At 35.9% G+C, this 12,549-nt stretch overlaps 1 protein-coding gene across 2 annotated transcripts in view; it reads left to right on the top strand.

Annotated features, from left to right (window-relative positions):
• The window catches only part of PLEKHF2 (pleckstrin homology and FYVE domain containing 2), a 32,277-nt gene extending 20,801 nt beyond the window's left edge, over window positions 1-11,476 (top strand). For both annotated transcript variants that reach the window (XM_036875458.2, XM_057497881.1), the window contains exon 2: window positions 8,887-11,476. In XM_036875458.2, coding sequence (XP_036731353.1) covers window positions 8,901-9,650 — 750 coding nt within the window. In that variant the 5' untranslated portion in view covers window positions 8,887-8,900 and the 3' untranslated portion in view covers window positions 9,651-11,476. The remainder of the gene's footprint in view (window positions 1-8,886) is intronic.
• The last annotated feature ends 1,073 nt before the right edge of the window (window positions 11,477-12,549 follow it).

The raw sequence follows: 12,549 nt of genomic DNA, 5'->3' as shown, positions 1-12,549 counted from the left end.
AGATGAATGGATTAGACAGGAGAGCCCAGAAACAGATACTACAATGTATAAGAACATGATAAACAAAGCATCATAAATCAGTAGATTATATTATTAACACCTTTAGTAAGAGCTACCACTCGTTGACTACTTGCCAAACATTTTTATATGCATTAGCTCCTTTAATCTTTCCCTTGACTTAGCTGGTGGTATTGCTATTCTCATTTACAAGTGAGAAAATAAGGTCACATAGTATTTGGTGATTCTGGAGTAGTTAGCTCTTTTAGAATGCAAATACTTGATAGTGATTTTACAGCATCTTACTATGCTGATGGACAGTGACTGTGAACGGGGATGTGGGGGGGACTTGGTGAAGGGGGAAGCCTAGTAAACATAATGTCCTTCATGTAATTGTAGATTAATGATACCAAAATAAAATTTAAAAAAAAGAATGCAAATACTTGAAAAGAAAAAAGAAATGCCAAAATAAATTAAGGGTCTATAAAAGAATTAAATGTAAAATCATATCCTAAAACATACAGGTAGTGAACGAACATAGGTATCCCCCATTTTTTGAAAGTTTGCATTGCACCACTTCTTCACTTTTATGAATGACCTACTGGAGTGTTTTCCTTGACTGAAAGAAATCTGGAGAGGATTTTCACTTTTGGGAAAAAAGGCAAAGGGAGAAAATAGCCTTTAGTGTTTGTTTTGCAGCAAGCCCTTAGAGAGGCAGCTTTGCACCCTGAGCAGCCAGGGCGGCCCCACCAAGCTCCTTCCCAGTGAACCACACTTGACATCTCAGCACCAAGCTTCCCAAACTTTGAACTGTGTCTATGAGCATCTGTGCTCTACCTCGATTTTTTTGTGTGTGCATCCATTAGCAAAATGTGTCATATTGTATAAGAAAAGCCAAAGTCTTAAGGGAGGTTATTTTTTTGGATCTGGGAAAGCTCAAAACTTTTTCCATATTAATGGTGATTGCTTCCTCACTTTAGGCCATTTTGGCTTATGTATTATGGGGAAAACTAGGCGCATCTAGTACCTAGAAAAGGAAGCTTAAAGAGTAGTGGAAGAAAATAAAGGAAAATATTTGTAAGTTTATTTACTTAAATAAAACTGCCTTTGTGTCAAACACCATAAAATAAGCAATTATAGATTAATATACTAGGGAAAGCAATTAAATAAGTTAATAGTTTTTATGTAAAAAACACATATAGATTAATAACCCTTAAATATAATAAGCTTAGAAATACAAGTGGTTAATAGCCATATTAGCAAGTGGTCTGACCTTACTAGGTAGCTGTGAAATAAACATTCAATTAAATTAAAAGTGCTGTTCTTCCCTGTTTTAGGACCTTCGTCCATAGTATTAGTTCCTTTGCACAGCTGACTCCTCATCCTTTTAAGACCCAGTTTATGGTACCGCCTCAGTGAGGTCTTTTTTAACTTCTAATAGATGAGTTTTTCCCCTGAATCTGACACGCTGCTGGATTTCCTTCATTTCCCTTTGCCTTTTGGAACCTGTTTACTTACTTTTTTCTCCACTAGACTGTAATATAAGCTCTGAGAGGAAAAGAATGATATGTGGCATCTACAAAATGTTCAATAAATAATTGTTGAGTGAATAAATGGAATGAGAAGTAAATGAATAAGATGAGATACCATTTAAAAAATCTATCCTTTTTTGCTGAAATTTTTAAACAAAAATACGTGAGACGAGATGGGATGGGTAAGGTCATTGTGCTACTTAGTAAGTTAGTGTTACCTTTCAGGATGGAAATTTTGTGAAAGGTAACAATAGCCTTTACATGTCTTTTGATCTAGTAGTTTTACTTCTTGAAATCCATCCTAAAAAAGTGTTCTCTGTCAGAAGATGGGGAGGTTTTCTGTGTTCACTGGTATTCCTTCCTAAGAATAGCAGATAGGAATCCAGTTGGGCCATGTTGTAGAGTCTTCTGCTTCCTCTTTCCATGCTCCTCAATGAGTAAGATATGCAAAGGACTCAGTCCTTGCCTAGGCCTGGTGATTTTTTTTAAATTAAAGTATTGTTGATATACACTCTTATGTTGGTTTCAGATGTACAATACAGTGGTTCAACAGTTATACACCTCCTCTAATGTGGCTACTATCTGTCAATATCAACTTAGAAAGATGTTGCAAAATCACTGACTGTGTTCTCCATTGTTACTACCATTCCATGACCAACTTACATTATGGTTGCGAATTTTTGTGCCCCTTTACTCCCCTCCTTCTACCCCCAACCTGCCCCAAACCCTCCCCCTTTGTAACCATTAGTTTCTTCTCAGTGTCTGTGAATCTGTTGCTGTTTTGTTCCTTCTGTTTTGCTTTGTTTTTATACTGCACAAATAAGTGAAATCACATGGTATTTGTCTTTCTCTGCCTGGCTTATTTTACTGAGCATAATACTCTCTAGATCCATTCGTGTTGCAAATGGGAGGATTTATTTTCTTTTAATGGCTGAATAATATTCCATTGTGTATATGTACCACATCTCCTTTATGCATCATCTAGATGGACATTTAGGTTGTTTCCATATCTTGGCTATTGCAAATAGTACAGCTGTAAGCAAAGGGGGTGCGTATGTCTTTTTTAATTAGCCTCAGTCGGTAATCTCTTATTCTAAGACTTACAAAAGTCTTTGAGAGTTCTTACTGCAGGGGGCACCTTAATGTGCTGGTGGTAAATTTGAATTTGGCCTTTGGCATAAGGCTCTGCTAAGGCCTTGAACCAAAGGGTAGTGCCCTAATACAGTTTGCCAAAGAACCTTGCTTTGGGGTATCAAGCAGTAATCCAGCTGAAAGTGGTACTTTGAGTGCCCCGTTGATAACTTCCCCCCATTCTTCCTGTCCCTCACTGCCCTCATCTCTTTCGTGTGTGTGTGTGTGTGTGTGTGTGTGTGTGTGTGAGAGAGAGAGAGAGAGAGAGAGAGAGAAAGTGTTCATGTGTGTATGTGTATTTTGGGGAGCAGGCATTTGTGTATTCTTGGGTTGTCTGGCTTAGTGCTTCTCTTCTTTTTCATGTCAGATACATTCAGAAGGTATTTCAGGACCATCAGGGGTAATGAAAGGGGCTGCCTAAGGCCACAGACCTTATGTTCTTCCTTCGTATTGTTTTTCAAGTATAGGTCACAGTCCATTAGTAAATCATCCAGTTTAGTGAATTCAGTGACAGCTGAGCTATAGCTATCAATTAAATAAATGAAGATAATAAAATACATCATTCTTAGTTGAAAGAATTATTTTTTAATTTTTTAATTTTGGTATCATTAATGTACAATTACTTGAACATTATGGTTACTAGACTCCCCCCATTATCAAGCCCCCCCACATACCCCATTACAGTCACTGTCCATCAGTGTAGTAAGATGCTATAGAATCATTACTTGTCTTTTCTGTATATACTGCCTTTCCCGTGTCCCCACCCAACTACATTATGTGTGCTAATCGTAATGCCTCATTTTCCCCCTTATCCCTCCCTTCCTACCCTCCCTCCCCAATCCCTTTCCCCTTGGTAACTATTAGTCCATTCTTGGGTTCTGTGAGTCTGCTGCTGTTTTGTTCCTTTGGTTTTTTTCTTTGTTGTTATACTTCACAGATAAGTGAAATCATTTGATACTTGTCTTTCTCTGCCTGGCTTATTTCACTGAGCATAATACCCTCTAGCTCCATCCATGTTGTTGCAAATGGTAGGATTTGTTTTCTTCTTATGGCTGAATAATATTCCATTGTGTATATGTACCACATCTTCTTTATCCGTTCATCTACTGATGGACACTTAGGTTGCTTCAGTATCTTGGCTATTGTAAATAGTGCTGCAATAAACATAGGGGTTCATATGTCTTTTTCAAACTGGGCTGCTGCATTCTTAGGGTAAATTCATAGGAGTGGAATTCCTGGGTCAAATGGTATTTCTATTTTTAGTTTTTTGAGGAAACTCCATGCTGCTTTCCACAATGGTTGAATAGTTTACATTCCCACCAGCAGTGTACGAGGGTTCCCCTTTCTCTACATCCTCGCCAACATTTGTTGTTTGTCTTTTGGATGTTGGCCATCCTAACTGGTGTGAGGTGATACCTCATTGTGGTTTTAATTTACATTTCTCTGATGATTAGCGATGTGGAGCATCTTCTCATGTGCCTGTTGGCCATTAAATTTCTTCTTTGGAGAAGTGTCTCTTAAGCTCCTCTGCCCATTTTTTAATTGGATTATTTGCTATTTTGTTTGTTGAGGCAGGTGAGCTCTTTATATAATTTGGATGTCAACCCCTTATCAGATATGTCATTTATGAATATATTCTCTCATGCTGTAGGGTGTCTTTTCTATTGATGGTATCCTTTGCTGTACAGAAGCTTTTTAGTTTGATATAGTCCCACTTGTTCATTTTTGCTTTTGTTTCCTTTGCCTGGGGAGATATTTTCATGAAGAAGTTGCTCATGTTTATGTCCAAGAGATTTTTGCCTATATTTTTTTCTAAGAGTTTTATGGTTTCATGACTTACATTCAGGTCTTTGATCCATTTTGAGTTTACTTTTGTGTATGGGGTTAGACAATAATCCAGATTTATTCTCTTACATGTAGCTGTCCACTTTTGCCAACATCAGCTGTTGAAGAGGCTGTCATTCCCCCATTGTATATCCATGGCTCCTTCATCATATATTAATTGACCATATATGCTTGAGTTTGTATCTGGACTCTCTATTCTGTTCCACTGGTCTATGGGTCTGTTCTTGTGCCAGTACTAAATTGTCTTAATTACTGTGGCTTTGTAGTAGAGCTTGAAGTCAGGGAGCATAATTCCGCCTGCTTTATTCTTCCTCTCAGGATTGTTTTGGCTATTCGTGGTCTTTTGTCATTCCATATGAATTTTAGAACTATTTGCTCTAGTTTATTGAGGAATGCTGTAGGTATTTTGATAGGGATTGCATTGAATCTGTAGATTGCTTTGGGCAGGATGGCCATTTTGACAATATTAATTCTTACTAGCCAAGAGCATGGGATGAATTTCCATTTGTTAGTGTCCTCTTTAATTTCTCTTAAGAGTGTCCTGTAGCTTTCAGGGTATAGGTCTTTCACTTCCTTGGTTAGGTGTATTCCTAGGTATTTTATTCTTTTTGATGCAATTGTGAATGGAATTGTTTTCCTGATTTCTCTTTCTGCTAGTTTATCATTAGTGTATAGGAATGCAACAGATTTCTGTGTATTAATTTTGTATTCTGCAACCTTGCTGAATTCAGATATTAGATCTAGTAGTTTTGGAGTGGATTCTTTATGGTTTTTTATGTACAATATCATGTCATCTACAAACAGGGACAGTTTGACCTCTTCCTTGCCTATCTGGATGCCTTTTATTTCTTTGTGTTGTTTAAGTTGAAAGAATTTTGAGAGTATGTATTTGTAACTTTGCAGTATGAAATGTGTTCCTTACGTGGGGCACTGTCAAACTTTGAAGGCTTTTTGTTCTAGCCATATACCAATTAATAATGCCCCAAATGTCTCTTCTGTTGTATCATTCTTAAATAGGGGAAAAGATTATGAGCAGAGATTCAGGCTTAATATATTGTCAAATAGGAGCATTATCAGGAGATTGGCTAAATAAGTAATGATGACCCATCCTTTCAGGTTATTTGGTAAAGTTAGTGTTGTCTTAACCTTTCTTCAATACGTTTTAGGGTTTGCAGTGACTATCTAGAGTTTAGCAGTAGCTTTCTTAGTTCTGGTAGAGTCAGTGAAGTCTTAAGGAATGATAAGTGTATCAAAATGTACTGGTAACAGCACAGAGGAATCAGATTTGAGCTCCAGTTCTGTGGTAGTTTTGGGCAGGGTACTTAACTCCTCTGTGTCTGTTCACTCTTTTATAAAATGGAGCTACCAGTGCAAATCTATGGTAAGGTTGCCCGTAGGAAGTAGGGTAATGCATGTAAAGTGCTCAGCTGGTTGCTTGGGCTCCCAGTGAGTAGAGTTACTTCCAGACTGTTTGCTTCTTGATATTATTGAATCTCTCTCTTTGTGCCTTAGTTTCCCCACTAGCTCACATTTCAGCTGTTGTTAGTTGCTTCTTTGGGAGGTAACAAAAACGTGTCCAGTTACTTCACAGGAGTTTGAGATATTTAAAGTCAGAAGATAATAAATGTAAAAGCACTGTACAAATTTGTGATATTAATAATTCCAATAGTAGCAATAATAGGAAACCTGTTTGCATTGCCTATGAGGTAGTTAATAACTGTATGTCCAAATGAGTAGAATTGACAGATGATTTAGATGGGCATAGATAGATACTTTCAGTTCTCTTTCCTGCTTTAGGACCTTTTGCAGTTACTCCTTTTGTCTAGAATATTCTCCTGTTCCCAACCTTCATATATGCTACCTAGTTCCTCCGTATCAGCAGAAATAATAGAAAGGCTTTTCCTGACCTTTCAGTCTGTGTAGCTCCTAGCTGATTTTTTAAAAATCAGCATTAATTACATTTGGATATTGATTTTGTTTTTTGCCCCCTCCTTGGCCTGTGCCCAGTTGGAGGTAAGTCTTGACAAGCAAGAACCTTGCTTGTGCTGTTACTTATTTTCCTGCAGTTATTTCTTTTCCTGCACCTAGATCAATGCCTAACAAAATAAAACACTTGCTGACTGTTTGAATATAAAGTATGAAAAATTATTTATAATTGTATTTTTCTGAGATAATCATTATTGCTGTTACATGTAGTTTTCTCATTTTATTTCCTATGTGTGTGCTTCCATATTTACAAGTGCCTATGATTAATGAGTTTATACTGTATTTCATTGAGTCTAAAGATGAACGTATTTTACTATATATTATGTCTCTGAAATTAGGATGCCATATAATCAACAGTAATACCATGACTTAATTGGCAGCATTTTTCTAAGTAGCACATAGATGAGAATGTGTTCCAAAATCTATAGCATTTTAGATTTGATGAAAAATGGTATATATATGAAACAAAAAGGAGGTGATGATATCCAGCTCTTTCTCCAACTAAATATCTTGAGCCTTTCCCCATATCACTATATTTAGATCGATCTCATTTTTAACATATGTAGCATATTATTAAGGGTGTATTATAAGTTGCTCTTGATGGACATTTTGGAGCTTTTCCAATTTATTCCTTTTACAAATAGTGCTGTGTTGAATATCATACATATCTTTATATACTTCAATGAAATTTTTTTTTGATTAAATGCCTAGATCAATGGATAAACACATTTTCAGTAGTGTATGAGGGTACCTGTTTCCCTATATCCTCACTAGTACTGTATCTTAGGAAATTCAAAAAATTTGTTAATCTGATAGGTTAAAAAAAAAACCTAATGTTTTATCATTTCTTTAATTATGAATCAGATTGAGTCTCTTTTCCTGTATATTAGCTGTTTTTATTTCCTCTTCTGTGATGCACTTGTGCACAGGACAGTAGACCTTTGATTGGCTGGCAGATTTGCCCTAATCAGAAAGAGAAGCCATCACAATTTGGAGCCAGACATTATCATATTAATTCTTGGGAACAACTTTTAGGACAGAGCCCACCCTTATGGAGGGGAAGAAAGCTTTTTAAGGACCCAAGATTGGGGGAGACAGAATTCAGGAATAATCAGAATTGTTGTGTCCTTTATAATGAAGGCCATATAATGGGTTTGCCGTATCATCAGTTTGTGAGTTGAATCCTGGAACTTAGAATATTATTAGTCTTTGTTAGTCTTTAAACTTTAAATGTTCCTTTTTAATATAACTTGATTGTAGTATAGTAGTGTTAGGTTAGTAGGTCTGAAATAGGGCACAACTCTGGTACTTGAGAGAAATCAGTATTGAATTAAGAGATTAAATCTATGATGATTTAAAATTAGATTATGCACATTGCCAATATGCTCTTGTCAGCATTTTTGAGCACTTTTGCTATGTCAGATGATGTCAGTTTCAAAGACAGATATCAGATGGTCTCTGCCTTTTAGGTTCCATTGCAGTCTTTGGGAGAGAGAGATTTCAGTCCTTTGGTAAGAGTGAAGCCAAAAGGTACTTGGAGTATGGAAAGCACAGAGGAAGATGTTTAGTCTAATGAAGTTTATGGAATGCTTCCTGGAGTAGATATGATAAATTAATCTGAGTCTTGGATGAGTAAGAGTTAGTTGGGGCTAGTAAATAGTAAAGGATACAACAACATTAATAAGAGAAGACATGCTTAGATGAAATGGACTACAAATAGGGTACTCTTAGAGCATAGTTTGAGGAGAAGAATATTATGCTGAGTCTGGGAAGATAAGCAAGAAACCAGATAATGAAGGACCTCAAATACCATGGTAAAAGATTTGTATTTTCTAGGTTAAGGGGAGTCAATTATGAGTAATGACTTGTTCAATTTGCATTGGTTTAAGGGGCAAAATCAAAGGCAAGGGAGACAGGTTGGGAAACGGTGATCCAAGTCAAAGATTTAAGGCCTTAACTCAGTTGTACTAGCTTCTTGGATAAATTATAATCACTTCTCTTAGTTTATATAATATTTGGCCCTCTTGTTCAGAATCTCTCAGATTAATTTCATGTAACTGGGTTTATTAATTTGCAGAGACAACTTATATTCATTGTCTAGTTGTATGTTTTTCTTTCATGTCTGCAATAAGTTTATACTTTTGTAAAAGCCAACTTAACTACTTTAGTGTATAGGGAGATGGGTAATAAATATTTTTGATGATTATAAAAATTTGAAGATATTAGCTCTTTTGGTGTGCTTAGCGATTATTTTAGAGTGAAAAAATTTGGGAGCATTTTGTCTTTGGGTAAAAGACTTGTTAGATTACATTTAGACTATATGTAATTTCTTAATTTATATGAATTTATAATTTCTGGGTGCTAATTTTTCTTTCTTTTTTTTTTTTTTTTTAAGGCTATTAGCAAAAGATGGTGGATCGCTTGGCAAACAGTGAAGCAAATACTAGACGTATAAACATAGTAGAAAACTGTTTTGGAGCAGCTGGTCAACCCTTAACTATACCTGGAAGGGTTCTTATTGGAGAAGGAGTACTGACTAAGTTGTGCAGAAAAAAGCCCAAAGCAAGGCAGTTTTTCTTATTTAATGATATTCTTGTATATGGCAATATTGTCATCCAAAAGAAAAAATATAACAAGCAACATATTATTCCCCTGGAAAATGTCACTATTGATTCTATCAAAGATGAGGGAGACTTGAGGAATGGATGGCTTATCAAGACACCAACCAAATCATTTGCAGTTTATGCTGCCACTGCCACTGAGAAATCGGAATGGATGAATCATATAAATAAATGTGTTACTGACTTACTCTGCAAAAGCGGGAAGACACCCAGTAATGAGCATGCTGCTGTCTGGGTTCCCGACTCTGAGGCGACTGTATGTATGCGTTGTCAGAAAGCAAAATTCACACCTGTTAATCGTCGTCACCATTGCCGCAAATGTGGTTTTGTTGTCTGTGGGCCCTGCTCTGAAAAGAGATTTCTTCTTCCCAGTCAGTCCTCTAAGCCTGTGCGGATTTGTGACTTCTGCTATGACCTGCTTTCTACTGGGGACATGGCCACGTGCCAGCCTACTCGATCGGATTCATACAGTCAGTCTCTGAAGTCTCCTTTAAATGATGCTTCTGATGATGATGACGATGATGACAGCAGTGACTAAGGACATATTTTGAAATATTTAATAGGGTGTGACTGAGAGAAATCAGCTCTGGGGGGATGTAAAATTCTGAGTGTTCTCTCTCAATCTTGCTGTAGCCATGAATTTGCCTGAGAAATTTTAACCTATGTGCCTCAATATCTCAATATATTCTACAGAAAATAGGTCCCATCGTCCCTTCCCACTTCTGAACTCCCCACTCTTCTACAGGGTTAGACTATTGCAAATATATCAGATAAATTTTTGGTTTCTTATTCTTGTTACATCATAGATTATTTTCTTTGAAGTTTGAGAAAAAATGTTTAACAGATCATATACATTGTTGCTTATTATATGTTCTGTTATATGGAAAAACATAGAGGCAAAGAACTGTGGAAAAGGGAGTATAATGTGGTTAGTTGATAATACTAGCTTTTTTCTAAATATCCTATCTAATGATTAAGACACCAGTAACAAAAATAGATGATTTGGAAATACTTTGACTTTCTCATTTACCGAGTTGTGGGTACCTTATAACAGCACTGTTAATGAAATAAGCCCCTACCTTCTCACTTTTTAGTTTATTTTTAAAATACACTGGTGCTCTCTGAGGTGATAAAATGAATGTTTATGAATGGGTAGCATTAGAAAAATAGTTCTCATCTGACAGCCACAAACAACTAAATTTAGAGGTTCTTCATTCTATATGAGTAAATATTTTTACGTAAAATAGTTGTGATTATATTTTTGTGTTTTATAGGTACCACATTACAATGGTCAAATATGTATTTTAAATTAATAGGTTGTCATTCGTAAGAATTTGATTTGAAATTGATCAAGTATAGAATTGTCATATCGCACTAGTTTCTGCTTGTAGTAAAACACATTAGGTATAAATTCATCTGCTTTAACATTAATTATTTCTATAATGAAAAATCTTATAAAACCCTTAAATTAATCTCTTAAAAAAAATCCCATGATAGAGCACAGATCACTTGGGCTAAAGATTTGAAAGAAATAATGTATAATAATGGTTAAGACAGACAAGTTTGACTCTATATTTGTGGACTTATTGTCTGTATCAGTGTGAAACTATGTTGAATTTACAATATAGTGTTATATTTTATAAAGTTTTATAAAATCTCAAACAATATTTCTATTTTTATAAAACAATGGTATGTTTAATCTTTCTGAAATTTGCAATCTATGGAAATAGATTAGCAACTGATCTTTCTAAATTGTGAACTTCATTGAGTCCGTCTAGATTGCTTTTGAGAAGTAATTTTTCACTCTTTGCTTTTGAGGCAGCCATTAGTTTGAAAGTATATCATATAAAACTTGATGCATTTTGCACTATTCTCTTCATTTGTATGCTGCAAATAACTAGTCTTTCAAGTATGAAAAATCATTCTGAAGTTTTTTTTTAATTCTAAATTTTTTTTGTTTTTAAATCTTTAAATTTGGATGTATTGCAAATGTCATGAGAGGTTTGATTCAGTAACTTCAATGGAGCCTTCTTTGGTTTGGTTAAGGCTCCAGCTTTACTATTAAATTGTGAGAATATCTGAGACATATAGATCTCCCTGCAGGAGATGTGAAAGAAAGGCACAACAGGTTTTGTTTGTTTGTTTTAATAGCAGATGTGCTTTTCTTTCCAAGCAATATATGCATATAATCAACCAACATATCTGAAAAGGACCATGAAACCTGACAAGTGCTAATGGACACTTGCTGGTACATAGGAACCTAGCAAATTCAGAAATCAAGGGGACGGACATGTTCTGAGGTAACATTTGCATTGTCAACCTCTATTGACTCTGTTTTTACAATAAAAAATATTTTAAAACTTACCTTCTGTTCAGTGCATATTGTGACTTGAAGACTTTTTACCTTCCTACCTAAGGTAATGGAGATAGTATGCATATTTTGCCTCATTCAACAGTCATGAGTACCTTCTATGTGCCAAGCATTGTTCTAAGCACTAGGGGTAGAGAAGTGAAAAAATTCCCTCCTTGTCATGGAGTTTACATGTAAATAGAATCCAAGATGTGTTTTCTTCGAGAACTTTTTATTTAATTTGTAAAGCTTTTATAAATGTCAGTTGTATATAAACCTGAGATGACTTTGGTGCTGATTTCTCATGCCATTCCTCATGAATGAAATTTATTTGGACTGTACTGTACCTCCAGTATGTTGGTCAAGTTGGTAATTATTGATGTAAAAGGAGCAAGACTATGTAGACACCAAGGAAAAAATATTAAATACACTTAAATATAGAAACTGAACTTATTTATTTTTGATGCTCAAATTGTCCCTAATTCGGCCAGTGGCAAGCTGGCTTCTGCAGCCTATGATAAATCTTCATTATTTGAGCACTTCTATACTTTTTTGCTATAATATGTTCTGGATTCATCTTGAACTTTCCTTATCCCAACCCAGGAATTGGCTGTTTCTCCAAAGAATCCTCATTTCTTTTTGAGGAGAATGATACTTCAGAGCCAAGATGTGGACATGAGGTATGCTTATTGCTTTGGGGAAAGTAGCATTCGCAGACTTTAAGGAGACAAATCTAGGGAACATGTGTATGTACATACATGCATAGGCACATATCTAATGCATCTGTCTCCACATTGAAATCTATGACTTCATACTGATAATTTCCAATTCTAACAGCACTGTAGGTTCCTTTCTGCTTTGACAGTGAAAGACTGGGTCTCACTAGCTTTAATATATTTAAAGTATTTGATCAGTCTTCCTGTATGTAACCTGTCCCTTCACCACCGCTGCTTCTCTCCCACATGGATAGCCTCTGACCCCACCCAGGCTGTGGTGCTTCATACCAGGCTGCTTCATCATGGATGTCCCCTTACCCACTTAGGCTCCAACAACCTGTGCTGGGCCTTACACCCACCCCAGCCCCCAT

The sequence above is a fragment of the Manis pentadactyla genome, chromosome 3 (genome assembly GCF_030020395.1).
Source record: "Manis pentadactyla isolate mManPen7 chromosome 3, mManPen7.hap1, whole genome shotgun sequence".
NCBI lineage: Eukaryota > Metazoa > Chordata > Mammalia > Pholidota > Manidae > Manis > Manis pentadactyla.
Note: the sequence above shows the minus strand (reverse complement) of the source record. Positions and strands in the feature narration are given on the sequence as shown.